Here is a 23890-nt window from a genome sequence, read left to right on the forward strand (position 1 = left end):
GGGTTGCGAAGAAGACAGTTAACAGAGAGCAGGCTACTGTGAGCATTCCAGCAGCCCATCACTTGCCCAGGAAGGAATTTGCAAAGCAACTTTTTATCTTAATGAGCTCTCTTGTACCTTAAATCTTGCCCGTTGTCGTCCGAAGACACGTCGTCAATGTGAACCTGGTCGCATTCCTAAGGCGATAGAAAGATTTTATAATTTTCTTGATTTTGCAAATCTTGAAGACAGAGCTAGCAAAAATCTATGAACAATCTAGTCATCAGGGATATTTTTAATTTTGGAAATCAGTAGATGGCAGTCTTGTTAAAACAACTATTTTACCTATTTCGTGTGCTCATTTCTTAGAATAAATGCACACCGTCATTAGCTACTACTGTTAAACGGCTTTCCAAAAACACATTTTTGTGTTTAGAAAGAAAAGTGGTTAAAAACAATTAGCATATGTGTTCCATAAACGTTCTTGTAGCCTTTCAGGTACCTTAAAACATCATGCTGCTCAAAGCTGATTCAGTCAGTGCATAAGTGTAACTGAAACCAGACATTTTGGTAAATGTAACATATTAGAAAAATTAAACCTGATGCTAACCGCCAATGAAATTATGACCTCTGATTGCTGTTGAGCCACACACCAACACAGCCTGAGGCCAGTGTTTCAGAGGAGTGCAGATGAAAATCTGTTCCTAGTTTGCCATTCATTTGAGAGTTGTGAGTTTCCTTCTCTCTCTTTGGTCTTAGTGCATGAAAGCAGCATGCCAAGATGAAGAAAATCTGAACAGAAATAACCAAATCAAACCATCTTTCTTCAGCAGCTTGTCTGCAAACTAATGGAATACATTAAAAATTAGCTTTGTCCATCACTAAATTAAAACTTGCAATGCATATTGTTTATCCACAAAAAACCCATTAAAACATTACTATTAACATTTTAACTGTTGGTGAGAAAACAAATAAACCTCTGACACTCTAGATCAGTATCAATTCAATGCTTGTAACAATAATGGATTTCAATTATTTTAATAATTTCCTCTTCTCTCTCCTAATGTGATGTCCTATAACAAATACCATCTATTTTAAAGGTGAAAATGCTGCAATTCTTTATTTTTGTGTTGCTTTCCTCTGAACAAATTTTTCTCTCTCCATGGATTTGTGAGGAAGGGAGGGAAGATAGAAGTGGAAAGAAACTCAAACCAGCTGTTCCCTAACAGAATTAAAATCATGACCCTCAACCCTTTTTCTAAAACATCTATTTTCCAGCCAACCCTCTCCCAGCAAGCAGCAAGCTCCAAGGAGGAAAAGACTTTGACCCTGTAACCTTCTCCTCCTCTCCTGAGGTCAACAACCTCAGATAAGAAAAAAGCTGAAGAAGCCTATGTGGCCTCACATGGTGGCTGCGGATTCTAGGTTTTTAAAAAAATTGGTTTACAAAAAATGCTTCAAAAGCTTGACATGTTTTGAAGAACAAGGTGTGGTCTTTTGCACTTGTACAACATATTTTTACTGTAATGCTTAGTCTTCTCTATCTTTTGCATAGGTACCTTGTGCTAAAGAGAGAGGTAGGAGTGAAAATCAGTACAAGAGAGACAATACTACATTTGCTCATATTTAACCAGCATACAGTGAATTTCCTCCTTGGGCAGACAAAATGCATTAGATGTACAGACACAGCTGAAACTGCAAGTGTGAGATTATGTTGCCAGGCTTTGAAAATCAACTTGTCTGAAAAAAGAGCCAGAAGCTTCTTCAGCAAGTTATCAAATTCACATAATTTTTTACTATTTTTCTGTTTAAAACCTAGAGAAAATGTTCACCCAAATGCATAACACATTAACAATTCAAATATGAGCTGAGTGTAAGCTAAAGAGAGCAACACTCTCCTGAATTCATTACTTTCCCACTTTAGTTACTCTTCTACAGCTCAGTGGTTTCCCCCTTCCCCAGCTTAGAAACTATGAATGACAACTGCAACAAGCTGCTGGAGAAAAGGACTCAAAATAGAAATCTGTGAAAAAGAAACGATTTTTTTAGTAGCCACAAAACTAAAGGACGGAGTAGAAGCTCATCTTCACAAAGGATCAGATGGAATAAGGAATAACTAAAAAAAAAAAAAAAAAAATTCCAAATTCAACACTCTCAGGGAAAAGACAGAGGCAGGAAGAATGAGACGACTACATCTTAGATACCACAGTTAGAGAGAACCTGGGGATATGGAACTTTAATTCCCCAGATTTGCAATATGCTGGGACCATAACAAGCCTTGGATCATGACAAACATTCTCCCCTTCTGTCTAATCACCTGCTTGGTAGGTAGAAAGAGAACCGCAGTGATACATCAGAAATAGAAATTATGGCATCAAAAGAAAGAATTGTTTTGGACAGAAAAGCCCAGAAAATAAATCCGAGACTAAAATCTGGTAAGGCGGTGGTTCAGAAACAGTGTCGAGAAAGCAAGAAAAATGAAGAAAATGTCACAAGTACTGCAAATTTTGGACAAAATACTAAATATAATGAGAGACAGACAGTGTCCTCTTTTGTCAGGAATAAAAGAAGAAAAAAATCAGGCGGGGAACAAAGCACAAGAGATACATGTTATAATTTGGAAAGGATTAAAGCCCAATGTGATTGACACTATGTTACAGCTAAAGGGAGGTCACAAACAGTGCACGACTGTTTTGTTCCTTTTGAGTGGCAGGGCACGGCTTTGAGGCTAAATGTGAGCTTTGAGTGCTAGGTATTTTTTCACGCTGTCTAGCTGACTTGGACTCAGGACTAATGAGTGATGGCTGCATTTTTCGACCCCTGAGCATGGTAAGGAAAAACACTCATTTAGCAATTGCTCTTTTAGCAGGGAAGTTATTTAGAAGTAATTCTTCAAAGAAGCCAATTACCCGCCCATCATTAATTGATGTGGTCCATCCTTCCATCAGAACCCCTTGTATTTGTTTTCACCTGCTTGGTTTATGTGGAACATTCTGTTTGTGAGCTACTTGAGACACTGCTCAGTCCTCTGATTAGATATAAGCAAGCACACACACAGTCAACAACTTAAAGTAGCAGTTAGCTCAATTTGAACCATAATCAGGGATATAGCAAAACACTGCCCAAAAAATAAAGTATGCCCTTCCAACCAGAACATTTCCACAAAGTTATATATACTCATCAAGTACTTCTCAGAAAAGCTTCCGTGAGGGAAGCTGACTTACAGCTAAATGGCCATCCAGAAAAAAAACCGAAAACAAAAAACAAAACAAACAAAGTTGGCTTGCAAGCTCACCATTTCAAACTTTCACAAATTTACTTGACATTTTTGTGAAATTTTCATTGGAAATACAGTACTAGAATTCTCCCCCTACTTTCTCTGGCAAAGTAATATCTGAAACAAATACTGAAAGTCCCTGTAGAAACACTGTTATTTATGCAGATGTATTTTATTATGACAGAATCAGTTTAGCAGTCAAGTCCAAAGCAGAAAATTAAAATTGTGGGATTCTCTTTTAAAACAGGCTGAATTGGCAAGAAAGGAGCAAAATATCCTGTGGTTTACATATAAAGCTTATGCAGCTAGCTGTGTTTTGCTCCTAAACGTGTTGACCTCGCAACTTCAGTATCCAGTTTGAAATCTTCAGGAGGAACTACAAGTGATAACATATTTGTACTGAAGATTTGTATTTTCAGTCAGAGATGCAGCTCTCTCTGCACTTTCGGGTCAATCACTGGAAAGCAAAATGCACTTGGCATTGTTTAGAAATAATACTTTCAGGGAAGATGGGAGTGTTAGCATGTGTAACCTGGCAAATCTACCAATAGTAGCTTAAGAAGTTACTGCCCATGCTGTTCTTTTTTGCTCTTTCACACAGCTGGCTTGCATGAATCCATGTGTTTGTGTCCCTCAAACCCTTCTGTGCCACAGCTGGTAGCTTAGCCTGAATCTCCTGCAGCAGCTCAATTAAACCAACAGATGTTGCATGGAGTGACTGAGACTTGTTTCTCCATTCTCTTCCACCAGCTCTGCTTTGGGGCACGAAGCACCAGCAGATACGTGCTTGCAGGAGCAACTTAAAGCTGCTGCAATCATTTGCTAAGTGAATGTCTCCAGTGAAATGCAGCAAGCCAAAAATAAACAGCAATCAAAAATGAATGACTAGGTGAGTCAAGCCTAAGATTTGTACATGGAAAGCTTATGTCTTCTCCCTTCTCCAGTCCCAAAGCATTTGTTAACTTCTTCCTGCTAAGTTTTCCTCCTTCTCTTTTCTGTTTTTGTATGACAAGCCAAAAACTCCCAGAGATGCTCTACAGTCATCATTCACAGCTCTTAAAATGCCTGGACCTGCGTAGTCCTCTGGAATCATTCCTTTAAACTAACTTAGGATCTTTATAAAGATTCATATGCAAAGCATTAACTTATGGCAGAAATGTTCTGCAAATATTTATATTACTGTGCTCCTTCACTACCACCCGTCAAGTTGTGTACTTCTGCCACAATTATGTAAAATATGCCTCCCTACTCAACTTACTGTAGGAAAATTAATAACAATAATAATAAAAAAAGAGATTAAGGCTGTTATAATAGTTCTCTTATCCGTGCCAATACTAATGCCAAGTGGAGTGACGCAACAGCTAGCACGCTGATCCTCTACATTTCTGTGTTACAAAACTAACAAAAATAAATCTAATAATTCTGCTGTCTTTGAATAAACACTGACATAAGGTAACCTTGGAAAAGTCTGCACATTATAGAGAGGAATAATGTGAATAATATTAACATAACCTCAGAGGGTGCTGAAGTATTACAGTTCCAAATCTGCTGATTATAGCTAAAATACATTTCCACATTTGGTTAATCTTCTTAATTTACCGTGAGAAAACTAACACCACACTGCCAACTAATTGTTCCAATACCTTAGCCTGCAAAGTCAAATGAGAGACGGAAAAAAAACTCCAACCAACAACTACCCTTCAGAACGGGCTATTTTCATTTTGCCTTTACATCAGCGGGCCCATTGAGACATCCTGGAAGCTGGCCAACTCACAGGAAATGATTGCTGGGATTCTCTGTTCCTCTCATATCTGTCATTATGCAATTATATCCACTGCTCCATTTTCCCTACTGAACAGTAGAGAAATTTGGCCATGTACATGTGAGAACAGATATAGCAAAACAAGTTAAAGATGCAATCCTTTATAAATGTGATGTATCTGTAAAAAAAAAAAAAATTAAAAAAAATCCCCATGTGTACACTGCTGTGTTTTTAATGCAGCTTTTTATGACAGCAGTACCTCTGTTTATGTCTTTTCCAGGAATAAGATATATACCCTTTCAGTTGTATATACCCCTTAAGACTATTATCTACTCCACAGATACTCATCACTCCTATTTCACTCCTAGTAGCTATCACAATGTGCTTATTTGGGAATCACAGAGTTACAGATTGTCAGAATTTTTCTTTTCCAGGCAACAATGACCAATGTTAAAGTTGGTTTAGGAACAACCATTTAACATAGCCCCCCCTCCCCATCTTTTTACTCACGGTTATGACCACATGCAAAGACCCCAACACTATTTGCCATGAAGCTTTAGAAGAAAACGTCTGGTTTTCACTTGACTAGAGGGATAAAATCTCTGGTATGTACTGGCTGGAAAATTGAACAACAGCGCATCTATATCCTCTGTTTTTATGTGTATATACATATATGTATGTATGTATGTATATATATATATATATATATAGTATGAACCGTGCCTAATGCTTCACTACTGTACTTCTGTACTTACTAAATATACAACACCCTCTGCACTTCCTTTCAAGCCGAGGCAACAAAGGCTGAGGAGTTGAACTTCCCAACCCGTCATCACGGAGCGCTGTTAACGCACAGCACAAATCCATGTGAAAGGGCAGGGACTGCAGTTCGCAGCTTCTCAGCACTGGCACTCCATTGGCAGGACCTGTCATCTCTGTCTAGCCTGCACTTTGTGACCCTAACATTTTCTCTTCTTTCCCACCACAATTATTCGGCGCTGAAGAAAAAAGGTGCAGATTACCTGTGGGTCAGGCACAGGATATTAAGAACAAAGAGAGTTCTTGAAATCCACTTCATTCTGTCTGACAATTTGTGGATGAACAGTCAAGGAACTAAATTGGGCTGTAAAGGCTTTCAAAATGCTCCCATTTTAAACTTAAGACTATAAAGGGAAGCTTATAGTGTAAAAAAAGCCCACAAAAACCCTATCAACCCCCCCTCCCCAAGTCCTATCTTACTGTTAAACAGAACATCAGAACAAAAAAAATAAATTTGTTATTTATACAAACTATTAGGTATTATAAACACTGAGGACTAAGAACTGAAATTATTTACAAACTCTTTTTCACAGCCAATGACTTTAAAGTACTCCCCTGTACCGAATGTGTAACCCTTTTATAGCACACAATGGATGCCATTCTTTTCTAACAGAAAAAGTGATTAAAATCCTGTTTTGCTTGCTCACATCAACAAATGCATTTGGATCAAATATGATACTCCTAAAGTAAACAGTGTATATTCCCAAAGAAATACAGACCTTATTCTGCAACCTGTGTTTATTGAAGTAGCTATGCTAAAACCAAGGTTTACATTTTCATTTCAACTACACCTTGTAACTGGAAGAATCCAATTTAAAATAAAACATGACCTAAAGAAGTATCTATATGGCAACTGCAGTGGATAGAGCAGAGTGCCTCTCTAACAATCAGTTCTTGCTCCAACTCTGACAAAGTAATTTGTTATTCTATTCTATTATGTATTTCTATTTCTGTATATTTTGCAGGAAAAGTGAAGGCAAGGGGGGGATGTCAAAGAAAGAATTTTAACAATAGATAGAAACAGCTAAAAAAATTAAGTGTACCTGCTTGAAGAGTCTGTGTCATTCCTGGAGAGAATGACACAGTGTCAAAGTGTCAAATTGCATTTATTTTAAAAGGCCAGCACTTCACATGTAAATACTTTCTTTATGATATGATTACTATTATCTGCTAATATATACTTTTGTAAAGAGAAAAGAATTCTATGATTAATGGGAGACAGTGAAAATAAAATACTAAGATATTTCAAGAAGTAGAAAAAGCCATGAATCTCATCAGAATGTAATGAATTATTCCCAAACTCATTAACTTGAAAGCATATTGTTAGGAACATGTACATTTTGCTGAAACTATACACTAAAGATTGTTAAAATATATTTAAATTTTAAAGAACCTACAAATTAAACTTACGAAAAGAATGATTTTTCCACAAAAGCCTTAAAATGTCTCATTTCTCTGGAAACAAGGGGTTCATATGGAAATCTTCACAAGATGATCTAAGCTGTGTCTTTCAGTTCCACATGAGCAATTCGTTTAAACTTGCAGGGCCCTGGTGCTGTTGATAATATTCTAAATGCATATGATTAAAAGGAAAGCTGCAATGCTTTGAGTGAGTCTCCCATCTTTGTAATGTCCGCTAATGAAATAAAGCCAGGGTTTAAAATTCTCTCTGCTGGCCTTGCCAGTATGGACAGCAAAAGCATTTTCTTCTGTGGGCAGCCTGAAGACCTTTCCACAACATTTTGAATTTACTCTTTCCTTTTCTTCCCCAAAACCGGTGGGGCAGATGTTGGCCCCTGTGCTGCTGCTGCTCAGTGGCAGAAGTAGGGAGTGAGCTGACCCATCACTGCCTTGCCCAGCCAGACCAGAAGACAGCTATCCTTTGTCAGAGCTCTGAGTGCCAGCTAGACAGATAAGAGTTTTTGTGCCACCTTACAGCCTGGGGTGGTTTAACCCCAGCTGGCAACTCAGGGAGAAGCAACAGAAAGGTGAATAAAGAGACAGAGTGGTGCTATGAGCATGGTAGGCTCCTGGGTATTTCAGCTCAGCTGTACAGCTGCAAAGAACAACCCATGTGATCCTCTTGAGAAAGGAAATCATATAGGCTCTATTTTTAGTGGCACCTAGCATGAAGGTATTTGTCATTTGCCATGTGAAAGAAATTAAGTGGTTAATAAGTTGCATAAGCCTATAGGAATGGTCTTCTCAAGTGAGCAAAGGACGTATTTGTTATTCTTTGTAGCTCTAACACTCAGGAACTACAGCAGCACATTCCACAACAGCCAGGCATCTTGCATTTCAGATGGGTTGAGGCTTTTAACTGGGTTTTGCACACACCAGCAAAGCCACAGTTCTGCCTGAATGAAGACTTTGTTTTGCATTTTTGTTCATTTACCTACAGCTACATGTGTGATGTAATTTAGTCCCACATTCATGAAGTGGAACTTCATGAACTTTCTGCAAGTCACCCATGGTAGCAGTATCACAGAGACGAGAAACCATTTCCAGTCATTCCCTCACATACATATTAGGGAAAACTCTATGCCGTGATTTGTATTTCCTTTTCTTTCTCTACCCTTCCTTCCTGCACTGCAACTGAGCTGTTCTTGAATTGCTACTGTGGAAAATTAAATGCAGAAAGATGGGCTTTGTGTCTCAGCCTGAATGTGCAAAAGGAACTGCTGTGAGGCGTGGTGGAAGAGAGCTCACAATTGTTGATGGGCTCCTTAGAAAGTGAACTTGTCTTTGCCAGCTCTTCAAAGAACCCATAGTATTTTAAAAGTAAGTTTTATATCTCTAAAAATAAATCTAAGACTGTTAAAGGGTTTTGGAATAATTACATTTCGCTTTCCCAGAACTCTCTGTTGATGATGAAGAACTATCAGAACTTGAATCACATGCTTCTCATAAAGCATCCCTAGCCACTATCTGGTCAGGAGGTTCCCATTACAGACATCACAAACATTGGGAGGAGGTGAACTCTGATTTCAATCAAATGAGAAAAGTAATTTTTGAATAGATATTCCTCTGTAGGGGCCTGATGACTCCACTCTGGGTGACTGAAGATTTGTTCAGCTGCCATCCTTATGGTATTTGGGGGTGGGAGGAAAATAATTCAGTCAGCTCTGTTTGAAGCTTTCTTCTCCCTGAGACCATTCCCTGTATCTCACCAGAAAAAAGACTTATTCAACAGTCTTTCCTGCAATTGCTTATTTTTTTGAGTCTGATTTTAATTGAGTCTATTTTTAGTATGTTCTACAGTCCTTTTTATGTTTGGTGGGTTTTTTTTGTTTTTTTGGTTTTTTTTTAAGAAGTGACCTCAGGTGTTTCTTATTCAACATCTAGCTAACCAACTAGGAAATAAAGAGCCAAAGATTTACTAAGACTTTCCAGGATCCATCCTCCAATCACAGCCAAATCAGACCAACTCTGCCAAAATCACATTCGTGCATCAAGGAAAATAGATATTTCTCACAGCAGTAGAACAAGACCTAGAGATCTGAATATGAGTTTCTGTCTGTTGTTTATTGCTAAACAAAAGTCATCTGGCAAAAACAATCATGAATGATTACATTCAACAGTCATCAAGGGCTGATTCCACTTTCAGCTCATCTTTTACTATTATACTCTTTTGAAAACTCTTCTCAAGCAAAAAGTTTTTCTTTCCCAGATTGTTTTTAAAATATTTCTATTGAAGAAATGTTTCTTAGAATATTAAAGAATGCATATGCTATTCTTCTATTTTGAGAGAATGTGAAATGTAATTTTCTAAGAAATTTATTTTCTCTGGCATCATCATGGTCAATATTTACTTTTGGGTGTATAAACCTATCCCTTTATCTCAACAGTGGCTGACCTCCACCTGTCAACAACACAGTTGCTTTATACTGGATATTTTTTTTTAACAGACATTGACACATCTAGGTTGGTTTTCTTCCTTGCTGGCACATCACTGGCGATCCCAGCACAACAAATAAAATTCATGCCATAATGAATGGTTTTGCAAGGCTCCTATACAAGTTTGCAAATTAAATGCTTTAAATAGAATTGGGATAATTGTCCATGAGGAAAACAAAGAACAGGAAACACTCAAAGTTGTTGTGTTTACTTTTTAAAAGAGCTGTTACCTATCTCTTAAAAAAAAACCAAAACAACCAAACAATACAAATAATAACAATCCCTTTCATATTCCAACAACTTAACTTAGGAATGGTGGAACAACTAAAACCCACAACATTTCTGTATGGTTGTATGAGGATCATTATATTCTATGTAACTTAATCCTCATTTTGAATGGAAAACAATACCAGCTCTAGTGGTGGTGCTGCAGACCTAATCAGTGGGTTAATCTTTTTAGCATTCTGAAAGCTTATCACAAACTAAATGTAAATGGGATAACTGTTAATAGTAAGTTCATCAATATTTTAATGCATTCTCCATCACAATTTTCTTCTAGCAATATCATTTCAAAAATCATAAAGATGCAAAAATAGACAAGTTATACAAGAAATAATAGACTTTATAAAAATTGTAAATATAGCAAAAAATTATGAAATTACATTAAATTCTACTATAGTGATTTTGTTTTTCCTTTCTCCTGAATTATTTCAATTCATATCTACCAAAATTTTATGTTCTGCCATAGACCTTGTTATAACTTTGAGGTAATTTCACTGATTTCTGAAGCATTTTTTGATACCCCTGCAACTGAAAGCCTAGAAATCTCCTTTGCTTTATGGTCAAGAAAAATGAGCTAATAAACAATACCCACAATCACAGGTAACTTGTTTTGGAATAGCAATACTTAGAGGAGCAATACTCTGATTTACTGTTGTTCTGATTTCTTCTTTTTCAATCGGTTACCACATCATTTTGTAAACATAATTTGTCACCAACACCAGCCAGAGTTCTCTGTAGCTACTTTTTGCCTTTCTTTCAGATCTGTTATTCCTGCTGAGAGAATCTACTAAAGAAGAATTTTTCATACTGACACCAACTGTAGTCTTGCTGTGAATAACCACATTCCCATAAAAATCATTCCATTTATTGCAAAGTTGTTGGCAGACCATAGGAATAATAGTCAACTCAGGAAACCTTTTATCCTGAAATCACACAGCTTAACCCTTTGCATGACCACATGTAGCTCATCCATAAAAGCTATATTACCACACTGCTATTTAATTTCTTAGTGAAAGCTTTTCTATTGTTAGCAAGTTTTTTAAATTATTTTTTCACAGTACTTCATTTAAGTAAAATTTAAATAATAATTTAAAAAAAGGTCGAATTTGAATTAGGCAGTATTCAGGTTTTTTTTCTCAGCATACATTGTTATATTAAAAAATTAGAGACTTCTTCCCAATACATGAAATATTACATACCATTTGAGTGTGGTTTTGCTTATGAAGTAAAAATTTGCATTCATTCAATTTTTTTTTGTTTTTTCTACCCTCCTACAGTAAAGAAACATTTATGAATTTACAATATAATGAAAAAATTAGAAATGAAACCTGTTTGCTTTATGATTTTTTTTGTGGAAGATACTTCTGCTAATCATTATTTTGCTGTGTTAAATACCAAACTAGTGGAGATTAGATTCAGGAAAAAGATGTTAGTTCTGTTAGTTAATCCTCTTGACAGTTTGGGAGTCAGAGGTTGTATTGCTTGCATTCAAATTTCTGTCTGAGTTTATTAAACTGACGGAACAAAAAAAAAAGGTGGTGTATGTTTTCACTGTCTATTTTGTTCTGCTTATAAATCCTTGTTTGTAGGTAACCATGGCTTGATTTATGCTTTATTCATTTGAACAAGGCAATAATGGGAGTTATGGACTTGAGAACACACCTTTAAGAAAAAAATATATATTTTGTTGAAATAAATGAATTTAGATATTTGTATTTTTAAACTTTTCAAAGTCAAAGAAAATTCTTAGAAACCATCTTTCTCGTGTTCTAACTGCTGCTCCAACTGTCTCCCCCCTTGCCCAACAGTGCTGGGGAAGGAGTTATTCTCCTGTTTATCCATTGCAGTTCACATATAATGTGAATTATACAAATACACAGAAGAAAAAGATGAGCTCTTTTAACTGACGGAAGGGATTTTTTGCAGTTCAGAAATTATCATTTGCTTAGATAAAGCTAATCTTTCTCCTGACAGCATTTCAGCTGAGCCAGTCTGGCCCTGCTGTCAGTGAACACACGTGAACTCTCTCTCATCTCCTGACTGCACAGGTAACCTTCACACAATGCCTGGACTGCCTTGTTCTGACTGGATGAGGATCTTGGAAAACCCAAAAAATAAAATCAATCTTCCATTCCTTCAGTACCTCATTGTTTCTTTTGTTAAACCTTTTGTACATTTTTTAAAAGTCCTCATTAAAGCCTCATGCTGTAACAGCACACTAAAGGTAGGTTTTAGTCTACTATAGGATCACCCAGCCTCTTGAACATATCTAAAGAAAAAATTTATAAATGCAATTAACAAGAGCCAAGTTTTACTTTAAAACACAGAAAAATTGTAGTGATACTGCAATGAGTCAAGGAAATAATGCTCTCCCCCTTTCTTTACAGTTTCATTAGACCATTGAACTGGATGAAATTCAGATAGAGGCCTTATTGTAACCATGCTGAAACAGTAGAAATCTCCTGAGACTGTGAAACTCAAACATTTTGGGAACCAACTTCAAGCACTCCTTTCGTGCTTTTAAAAGAAAATGAATGAAAGAAACTTCTTAATTTTTTTCCCTGTGGAAACATTCTAATATAATTGCTACCAAAAAACCAAACCAAACAAACAAACAAACAAAACAAACTAAAAACCCAGCATAGATATGTTTAAAATTCATATATATGCATATTTTCTTAACATTTAAACTTCAATCATAGCACTCACACATAACCACCCCAGCACAAAGGGCTTACATGATATCAAACAACTTGTAAACAACTTGGTAAATCCATGCCAAAATTAAATTTAGGCTGACAAGATTGATAGAAACCACCTACCATGCATATTGCTAAGATGCTTAAGCTGTGGTTTCAAATCTTTGTACTTATGTGAGGATTGGCTAATGCACTCTCATCCTGCAAAATAGCACGTAAGGATGACACTTAGTTTCACCTAGCTTTCCTAAAATAATAACATTGCATCATTTTCAGAGACTAATTCACCCAAAAAAATCAATCTGAATAATTCAAATCTGAGATTTAAAAACGAGATTTTAAAAATGAGATTTTAAAAAAACAATCAGGAGATATTTTTTGTAACTATTATGTTCTCTTCAGTTTGCCTTCTGGGTTTTTGTATTGGAAGAGTCCAATGAGAAAAAATTAGTTTACCACAAAGCAGTGGAATCAGCACAAAATAACTGCACTACATGAACAGAAAGGGCAGGCTGGGAAAGATATTTGAGTGTAAATTAATGTTGATCTTAGCTGGAATAACTTGCACTCTTTAGCACTTGCAGCTGCACCAGGGACTTGACTAGCTATATGAGATTTTACACATCTGTCAGCTTAATCAGAGACCAAAACACCAAATCTACTGTTCAGGAATGTTATTTGAATTTATGAAACTTTTTAGATTATAAACTAATAATGGAATGGTTAGTGTTATGAACAAGTCTTGACGTCTATAGTAATAGATAGGATTTTTTTCAGTGTTATCAAATTCAAAATATTTAAATAAAATGTTTAAAAAAAAAGTTGTTCACATCAGTTCTATGAAATATTAAAAGCCAAAGTGAAGCCTCTCTACACAAGAATAAAAGGAAAACAATATAATAATTAGTGTATTATCTGCTTTTACCAGTAGTATCAGCTATTTATTCATTTATTTGACATTACTGCTCTATTGTTTCAGATAATTTAACTAATAAAATGAATCTATTCAAATCTGAAATGACAATTCTGGCACTAAGAAGCCTTCAAGATGAATCCTATCATTACCTAGTTTCGGATCTAATATGATGAACCATCAAGCAACTGTATCTGTGCTTAGGGAATGATTTGCACTGTAGAAAAGCTCTGTGGCACATATCAGCAACTTTGCAACCTCTCAAAAAGAAAAAAATCTTTAAGGGTGTTTTTATGTGTCAGCAATATAACATAAGACAGTGTTTAGAAATCTGCTAATGGTTGCAAAGTTCTCAGTCTGCTACAGTTCTTGCAGTCAGTTTTGCATCTCCTAATTTCCATCAAGTCTTAAGCTTTTTAAAACAACTCTTTTGTTTCATTACTGGCTGTAAGAGCATTTCCAAAGTGCTGTCTCATGTCCTTCATTATGTAGCAAGCTGCGTGTTGCCTTTCAGAGCCTGCCCCTGCAGCCCAGCACTGAGATTGCTGCTGCAATTAAAGCTGACATAGGTGGGGTAGATCTGGGATTCCAGTAACACACTCTGCCTGTGTACAGCTTTGATACAGGTATTGCAATGGCTTCCAGGTACCTCACCACTGTCCTTCAAAACATTACCTCCTGAACTAGCTGATCCTAAGTCTGGTATTTCAGACCCTGCAGAACCTAGCTGCAATGGGCAGGTACCATTGCTACCTGAAAAGCATGCAAGCATTTAGCATTTTATTTCCTGAGAAAGGGACAAGAATATTAGTTCTGTCACTGGAGTGAACATCTTCGAATATCTAATTTGGGAAAATACATAGACAAAACATGTTTTGTTATTTTGATAGAAATTACTTTTAACATACCATCTTGGAGATGGGTTTCATACCACTAAAGTTAGCTTGCCGCCTATCACAAATCTTTTTGCACTAGCATGTATTCCACTGACAAGTGGGATGCCATCCAGAGGGACATTGAAAGCTTGAGGAGCAGGGTAATATGAATTTCATGAAATGCAATTAAATTCAAGGTATTGCAGCTGGACTGGGACAATCACCCACATCAGAACATGATGGGTGGTGAACTGAGAGAGAGTAGCCCTGTTAAGAAAGACTTGGGGATTCCAGTGGATAAAACCCCCTGGATGTAACCTGCACCCTGGAAACACAGGGTTACACCAAAAGAGGCCTGAAGAGCAGGTTGAGGGGATGTGATTTTCCCCTTTCCCCTTCCCTGCCCTGGTGAGATCCCACATGGAGAACTGCTTCCAGCTCAGGGGGCCTCAGCACAGGAAAGAGAGGCAGGCTGTGAAGTTAGGCTGAGACAATTGGGGTTGTTTAACGTGGAGAAGAGAAGGCTCTGGGATGACCTAATTGTGGCTCTTCATTATATAAAGTGGATTTAGAAGAAAGATGGGTACAGACATTTTACCAAGGTCTGTATTGATAGGACAAGGAATAAGGGGTAATGGTTTTAAACTGAAAGAGAACAGATTTAGATTAGGTACATGGAAGAAATTCTTTACTGTGAGAGTAGTGAAGTACTTGAACAAGTTGCCCAGAGAAGTTGTGGATGTTGATCCCTGGAAGCTGGCTGGGGCTTTGAGCAACCTGGTCTAGTGGAAGATGTCCCTGACCATGGCAGTGGAGTTGACTAGATTATTGTTAAAGGCTCCTTCCAAACCAAACCATTCTGTGAATCCATGAAATGCTCTATACTAGACTGGGCAATTTGCATATCCATGTATTTCTTCACAAAGCATGCCTGCCTAGTCTTTAGCTGATTTGTACCACAGCAAAATCTAGCAATCCCAAACAGAAGCCCTGGTACCAGTTGATAACATGGAGTTGTTGCTAGCTACTAACTCACAAGTACAGACACCTGAAACACTGCCATGATTAGCAATGACTAATGATGGCCTTCTGCTGTAAATGTTGGGGTGTATGTTAACTCACGGTTTTAAAAACCAGACCTTACCTGAAATGCATGAATAACTCAAACTGGAACAAGTACAACTTAACAAAAATCATTAAAAATTCCCATCAAAACAAACAAACAAACAAAAAACCACAACAAAACCAAAACCAAAAACCTCCCAACAATAGTCAAGAAATCAAATACCACAGAAAACTGGAAAGTTTTCCTGGCTATTTGCAATTTTTTTGTACTTTTTTTCTTTTGAGTTATTTGAATACACATATTTCCTAATTGTGTCAGTAGAGAGAGTTGTGCCAATATGCTCCTGAGGATTAATATGTTAGAGACCAAGCTGAAGCTTTGTTAGAAAGCCAGCTACAACTGTACACAATAACAACAGCTAAAATCACCAGACTCAACTGCTGCTTTTCTCTCTTGAGTACTTTATGACAGAATTATGATCCTTATGATCTTGTATCTGTAGATATCATCCTTATCATCATCATGATGAGAAGACTAGGGCACAGTGATCAGGAATTACAAAGCACTGGCAACCACAAACACAGACCTCGTGTTGTGTCATCTATATAAATACGTATGTAAAATACGCATCAAACAAGTGATTAGTATCTAACACCAGCAAAGGCTCACCCTGGCAATGTTCAGGGTTTGGAGTACAGCTTTAAACACAAAATTATCTTGATCTGATTTTTATTTTGTGGAGAAGTTGAGAGAGCTTTTCTCTCTGGTTTCACAATCTTCTTTCTGTACTTCCTTGGTCTGACTGCAGTTCCCCCAACTCCTATCACTGACTGTGAATCTCCATAGAACATAAGTTTAAATCTAGGTAACATCATACCTGTCATGGCTGTCCAAAGCTGGCTCCATGACATTTCTACAAGTGAGGAAGAATAAATGATGGATTTCTACACTGCTAATAGTGGCCAGCCTGCTCTCCCAGCTTGCTTTAGAGCTTGCTCAAAGTCTGCACTTAAGAGCTGGCTTGCATCCAAGCACTTCATTTGTTAGATTATTTGAATCTAGGACCAGATGTGCTAAAATGCATTCAGAAAGAAGAGCATTTTACCCTACAAGTCATGGTTCTTTGAGATGTGCAATAACCTGCACACAATAAGCCTGCTGAATGCAGTAATGAATTCAATGATGTGTATTATCATAATGCCCAGGATCCCAAATCATGCTTTGGAGTGCTACTGTGCTAAAAGTTACCAGTCTGAGTCTGTGGATATTAAAGTACCCAGGTCTGAGGGGAAATAGTTTCCCCTTCTCCTTCAGTCCTTCAGATTAAAGAAACAGAACATATGGCTGTATTGCTTCAAAGGCATTCCTACAGGGCACTGCGTGGTACACTGGGGACATAGCTGTGTGCACGGTCACTGAAGGACCTGTGAGGAAAGTCACTTAGTCTCCTGTGGTGTTACTGATATCTACAAAGGAGAAATTTTCAAGCTGATGAAAAGAGGATATATGTCCCTGTCATGAAAAAAGGTCTCCTTGAGGGCCAGAAGTGATTTATAGAGTACATTTGTTTCCAGCAGCAGGGAAGCAGCCAGGTTTCACCTGTAAGAATTGAAGGCAAAGGCCAAAAAGGAACTAATGTTCAAGGAGTTCTGCTCCATGATCAGGCTTTATGGATGCTGTCCTGGGTATTAGTTGTTCCCTTTATTATCCATGAGCTCTGATGATGATGTCCCATCTTGGAAATCCCTGTAGTGCCTGGTGTTAGTACAGAGCGTATCACCATCTGCTTTAGTGACATGGGAGTCTGCCTTGCAATGTGGGCCTTAGTGGTCCTTTATGTTTCCCTTTAGGGAACAGAAAGGCTCAGCATACTGCTGGGTGTCAGACATCTCTGTCACATTTCAAGTAAAAAAAGCTGTCCTCCACACTGTCTTGAGTTTGAAAAGAAATAGGAGGGAAAGGTAGAGTTAATGGTCTAATGAGTGGGGCCACAAACAAGAGCAGGAACTTCCACTTAGTGAATTAACAAGAAACAATTCACAAAAAGCAGTTTTCATTTAAAAAAAAATTGATAGTTAATTTCTCCCTATCAACTTCTAGAGCTGAGTAAATTCAAGCTAGCAGTTACAGGCCTTTAGGAGTCCTGGAAGGATTTATTGCCCTGTGGTGGAAGGAGGAGGTTTAAAAAGCAAACACAGAGCATGAGAGTGCAAGGACATAAATGCTGTTTATTCTCTGCTTTAAAATATGAGAATATGCATCTGTGGAAGACAGCATCTCAATGCTTCATTAAAGCTGGAAATGTTCCCATATGTGCAAAATGCAGGATTTGTAAAATGTTTCTGTATTACTCTAACTTTATTTAATGGAGTGAAGAGGCAGAGAGATGGGCTGCTCTTGTGCTGCTCCTTGGTGCACTGCCCATGTGCACTCTTTCAGGTATCCACATCTACAACTTCCCTGGGCAACCTGTTCCAGTGCCTCACCAACCTCACACTAAAGAATTTCTCCCTAATACCTATTTCAGTTTAAAGCCATCAACACTTGTCCTGTCACTACATGACACCTTGTAAAAAGTCTCTCTCCTGTTCTCCCCTCTATGAATTGGAAGGCTACAATAAGGTTTTCCTGGAGCCTTCTCTTCTCCAATCTGAACAACTCCAACTCTCAGCCTTTCCTCATATGAGAGATGCTCCAATCCTGTCATCACCTTTCTGGCCTCCTCTGGACTCACTCTATGCCCTGCCTTAGTTGGGGTCCCAGAGCTGGACACAGTACTCCAGGTGGGATCTCAGGAGGGCAGAGAAAGGGGGACAGTCACCTCCTCAACCTGCTGGTCATGCTTTTGATGCAGGCCAGGCCACAAGTGGCTTTCTATCCTGCAAACACATATTGCCAGTTCATGTTCAGCCTTCTGTTTAGCTTCTGTCCTTCCAGCCTTTTGAGGTCCCTCTGGTTGACATCTCTTCCCTCCAAAGTGTTGACTACATCCTCTTTTTTGGGAAGCATCATTCCTGAACTTGGAGGATCGATCCTTGAATATTTAACACTTTTCTTGGGCTCCTCTTCCCTCTAGGGATTTATCCCACGGTCCTGCCAGGTAGATTGCTAAAGAGGCCAAAGTCTTCTGAAGTGCAGGGTTGTGAGCTTCCTGTGCATTCTCCTTGCTGCCCCAAGTATCTTAAAATCCACCATCTCACGGTCACTGCAGTCAATCCTTGAGCTTCACATTGCCCACCAGTAATTCCTTGTTGGTGAGAACAAGGTCCAGTATAGCACCTCTCCATCACTTGCAGAAGGAAGTCCTCATCAATGCATTACAGAACCTCCTGGATTGCTTATGGCCTACTTTGTTGTACCTCCAAGAGATATTTGGGTGGCTGAAGCTCACTATGAGGACCAGGAATTGCTAATGTGAGGCTGTTCCTGCCTGTCTATAGAGAGCCTCATGCGCTCAATCTTCCTGCTTAGGTGGTCTGTAGCAGACCCCCACTTAATGTCCCTACTAAATGTCACCTGTTCCCTGCTCTCCCTTTAATCCTGACTCATAAGCTCCCTGTCAGCTCCTTATCTATCTCCAAGCAGTGCTCCATGCACTCCAGCATTGACCTCCACTGACAGAGAGGGTTACAGGCCCTCCTCACCTCCCCTGCCTGTCCTTCCTAAACACCTTGAGTATTTTCATTCCAACACTCCAATCACAAGAGTCATCCCACCAGTCTCTGTGATGGCAATAAGATCACAGACCTGCAGGCATGCACATGCCTCTAACTCCTCTTGTTTACTCCCCATGTTGTGTGTGTTTGCACAGAAGCATTTAAGATGGGCCCCTGATGAAGCCAACTTACTGTCTGGAGTGGCTGGAATTCCTTTGTGCTGTTCTTCAAGTGCTCTTCTGCTGACCTGTGATCCCTCTCCAGGCTCTGGACACCTATGGCTGTCATCAGACTGGTAGGATTAAGGTTCCTCTCCTGCAGCAACTTTAGTTTAAAGCCTTTGACTGAAGATGCTCTTCTCCTTCTCTCACAGATGGAACCAATCAGCTCCAACTGGCACATCTTGGGCAGGCAGGTCTGCTGTCCTGTCCCTGCCCCAGGAGAAACCTCTATTTGTTTTCTGCAGGCTGAGTTCTGTGCTGCAGTCTGTCCCTTCAGCAGCCCTGTCTGTGTGGAGGCACTGGCCACTGTCAGGACAGATGGTGCAGATCCCCCATCAGAGCTGCAGCCTTTGCTCTCAGATGAGTGCCCACCACTCTGCCTTGGGAGTCAGGTGGGATGAGTGCCCCTGACCTGTGCAGATGGCTACAGAACAGTCCTTGGCTGCTGGTAGACTTCACATGTCCCCACTTGGCCAGTGGAATGTCCCTCCTCTGAGTCTTCCCTGCCAAGCAAACTGCACACCATGACCTGTCTGCCTGCCCTGGCCACGGTGCTCGCTAGGGCTGCCTACTTTGGGAAGAGGGATTGGCCACCATGACTCCTGGCCTGGCACATGCCAGGACAGTAAGCCACTCTCATAAGAGCTGCCTGCTCCTGGTGGGTCTCAGTGCTCCCCTGGGGCTTTCCTGGCTGAGCACTCCCCCTGTAAGCCATGTTCCCCTGCTCTGCTGTAGAACACACCAGAGCTGATCACCTCAGTGCATCACATTCCAATCCTATTGCCTGCGGCTCATTTCCCTCAAACACTGGAGCATACCTCCTAAAATACACAATATGTATAATTGCTCCATATACATCTTTAAAATATTATACCTTATTATCCCTTTCACAACACAATCAGCATATAAAATCAAACTTTATTTTCAAATGAGGTAACTGTGGTTCTCGAGAGCACTACATCAATATAGTTGTTCCCTCTTGCACACAATTAAAATTCAACCATAAAACAGAGAGTGTGAGATATTTAAACAAAAAAACTTCAATTGAAAACCTAAAGCTCTTGTTCAGAAGCCCAAATGCAGACTTTGGAATCTAAATTTTTAGAACACTGCACAATCTTCTACTGTATAGCCTAGTACACTTCTATAATTTTATTATTAAATTACTGCTAATGCACGAAAACACTGTTTATTATGGTACTTAGATCAAGTTATACATAAGTAAACATTAATATTTTTCTTTTCAGTATGTTAGAATTCTTGTCATACCCCTTTACGATGCTGTTTAAGAAGTGTTCCTAAAATCAGAAATCATTTGCTATTACATCACTTTGGAATTAATTGTTTCAAATAAATCTGTGCAAAGTGAAGGAAATAAGCAATTTATTTTATTTTTTCAAGGCAATAAAATAAGAACCAGTAAAAGGGTGCAAATCTAACTGTACCTCACCCATCCAGAAACAGAATACTGACTTCAGAGCTAGACAGTGAGATCTCACTCAGTTTTTTTCAATGAGTTTGAAATTTTCAATTGCAAATATTACTATTATTATCATTATTAGTACTATTACATAAAGAACAACATACATAAAAACAGATGATTAATTTACCTGGCTGTACCCCCTTCTAAATTCAATTGATACACATTGGCATTGATTCACTTTATACAGACTAAAAACTGACTGCCGAACTTTAGAATTTAACCTAGTAACATTTCTAAATCTCTTGGCTGAGCTTTGAAAAGCCAGTTAGGTCACACATAAATCACACTGTGCTTCAGAGATCACTGCTGCAACTCTGCTCTTTGCATTCAAAATGTTCAATCATTTTCTAGCATTTTATAAGAAGAAAAAGTATTTTCACTTGGATAACAAGAGAGCTATTCTGATTATAGAGTGTTCTGGAATGTGTTGGATGAAAGAAGATTTTTATTTAAAAACATTAACTTGTGGTATCTCTAAAAATGTGCTTCACAGGCCAAAGTTATGACAGATGATTGCCTGCCTTTAAAAGTGGCCTCTCTATGTGCCAAGAAGGGTTCCCTCTGAGCCTGGGTGGGACAGAGGGCATCAGCTTTCAGGTTCCCACTTTGAATTAATCCTAGACTCAAAGACACATCTGCTCTGTGGGTTAGATATGTCCCAAATCCAGCTTTGCCATTCTTCATACAACTGCTGGGCAAGGATACCCAAGCTCTGCAGCTAACTAGCAATGGTGCCTACAAATGTTTTCAACCCCAACAGCCCAGATACTTGTGCTCATGAACTGGAAAGCTTAGACCTGAGCTAGATCTTTCAGACTCAGTCCTTCATCAGTGAGAATAGATGCTTTAAGCCTGAGGCATGTCCAAACTGAATTGCCCACAATTTTCATAAAAGCCTGTCAAGCTGTGAGCAGCCTGAACTTCCAAACCACCAAGCAAGGACTTTTGAGTTTCTGAGATGGATGTGAGGAATCTGCCCCGAGGTCACAGCCCCTGGGAAACTGGCAGGCCCTGGTAGCTAAATGGTGATGCTCACAAGAATGACAGACTGTGGCTCCAGGACCACATGCTCCTCCAAAAACTGTGTCATTGCTGCTGAACTGAAAGCCTCAGTCTGTGATGAGGTCTAGTCCTCACATGCTGCTTCCCACAAAGGAGAGGTTCTCTTACACCCTTTCACTGTGTACTCTGAAGGCTGCACACCTCATCACTCCTTGGACAAGGCATGATCCTTCAGGCTGGAGCTCATGTTCCCCAGACATAAGAATTAGAGCTCACGTACAAGGACATGCACACAACTGCTCACTCCTGGGTGCCTCTATGTATGAGGAAGACAGACGAGGGTACAGACACAAACTATTACACTTCCGTTTGGACATACAAAATATATTGGCTTGTTATGGTGGAAATGCAAAGACCCAGGCTTATCAGTGAGCTCCTCTGCCTTCATGAACCCCCCGGAGCAGTTGTTTCCTCATACACAGCTTCGAAGTTCTAGAGTGAATGAACTACTGTGCTGTATTGTTAAGGCTGCAACATGTCCATTAGCAGAAGATAATCCACCACTCCTAGGAGTCACTGATTAACTTCCATCAAAGTCAGTGACTTTGACAATTGTGTATGAAGTAGCCACATATCTGGCTCTGCACAGCCAGAATGAAATGAAAACACACTGAACTTTATTAAATATACTGCTAAAATAAGGAAAGAGTAGTATTTTTCATTCCGCTGTTGTAAAATGAAATATAACCAGAAATCAGAAACAGAATTGGAAAAAACTAGCATTGTTATATTTTTAGACTGAAATCTGAAAAATAAGTCCTATACATGCAACTCATTGATGGTGCTTCTTATATCCAAAACAATCATACCTTTAAATACAGATACCTTAATGAAAGAAAATGCTACTTTAAAATTCAAAGAAACCAGCTATTTTACTGTAAGTATAAAAAATAAATATGCTAAGGAATGGAAGAAAAAAAAGCATGTTCAATAATTTCATTATGTTCTAAGATGCCAAATCATCTGTGAATGGTTTCTTTTTAGATGAAAAGAAATCAAAATATAGGACAGATGTTGGACAAACCACATTTGAGGTCTATGACACACTGGCATTTTTCAAATTATTTTGGCTCATCTATTGAATAAGGTGTATTTTGCTTGATTTTGAAAAGGGAAACATCAGGAAATATTTAAAGGCCAATTGCTGCCAATTAACTTTGATCAGCAAAAGTTGCATTTGAATCTTTTAGATTCTTTTGCTGTCTGGAATAACACACTATTCTAAAATCTAGCAAAACAACAACTTGATGATTAATGTGTGTTGGCAGCCCCACCACAAGCTTGCTTAACAGCTGGATTTTAAATAAACAGCTGTCTTCACTATGATGGGAAAGAAATCTGACTGTTTTCATGTTTTTGCGTTATTAAAATGTGATCAGAAATTGCTTTTTTCCCTTTTAAGATGAAACAGCCAGGCATTACAGTGACAGTCTCTTTCAGCAGTCTGGAGAGCTTTGGAACAATCTCCCAAGCGTCGCCAAACCATAGTCTGTGCAGGCTAAAAAAGCCCTGGCAGGCTAAAAAAGCCCTTTGCTGCAGGCAGAGGCACCCTGGCACAGAACAGCCCCTGCCTGCTGCAGGCAGAGCAGCCCCAGGAGGAGCCCAGGGACAGCCCACACAACATTAATGATGTCCCTCGGGGCTAAGGTGACACTTGCCCACCGTGGGATGTAAGAAAGAAATCTGTACCCAGCCATCAACTGTTCATAGAAGCTGAAGTTTAATATTTAATGGCCTGTGCAGACTGTTGAATTCTGTATGTTTATAGGCTCTTTCAGTGTATCCACTTCTGAAACTTGTCTACTGTCATGATAAGTGCTAAAACCCCTGAGTAAAAAACTCTACCATTTAAACTGTAGCAACCTTTGAAGGCCAGTGCAGATATTTGGTATAGATATT

General features: G+C 38.7%; 1 protein-coding gene across 8 annotated transcripts in view; it reads right to left on the reverse strand.

The window, feature by feature from the left end:
• EYA1 (EYA transcriptional coactivator and phosphatase 1) overlaps positions 1-23890 on the reverse strand; it is a 144782-nt gene that overhangs the window by 12900 nt on the left and 107992 nt on the right. For all 8 annotated transcript variants that reach the window (XM_088176175.1, XM_088176159.1, XM_088176166.1 and 5 more), the window contains one exon: positions 118-176. In XM_088176175.1, the coding sequence (XP_088032301.1) occupies positions 118-176 (59 nt within the window). The remainder of the gene's footprint in view (positions 1-117; positions 177-23890) is intronic.

The sequence above is a fragment of the Sturnus vulgaris genome, chromosome 1 (genome assembly GCF_052056855.1).
Source record: "Sturnus vulgaris isolate bStuVul1 chromosome 1, bStuVul1.hap1, whole genome shotgun sequence".
In the NCBI taxonomy this organism is placed as follows: domain Eukaryota; kingdom Metazoa; phylum Chordata; class Aves; order Passeriformes; family Sturnidae; genus Sturnus; species Sturnus vulgaris.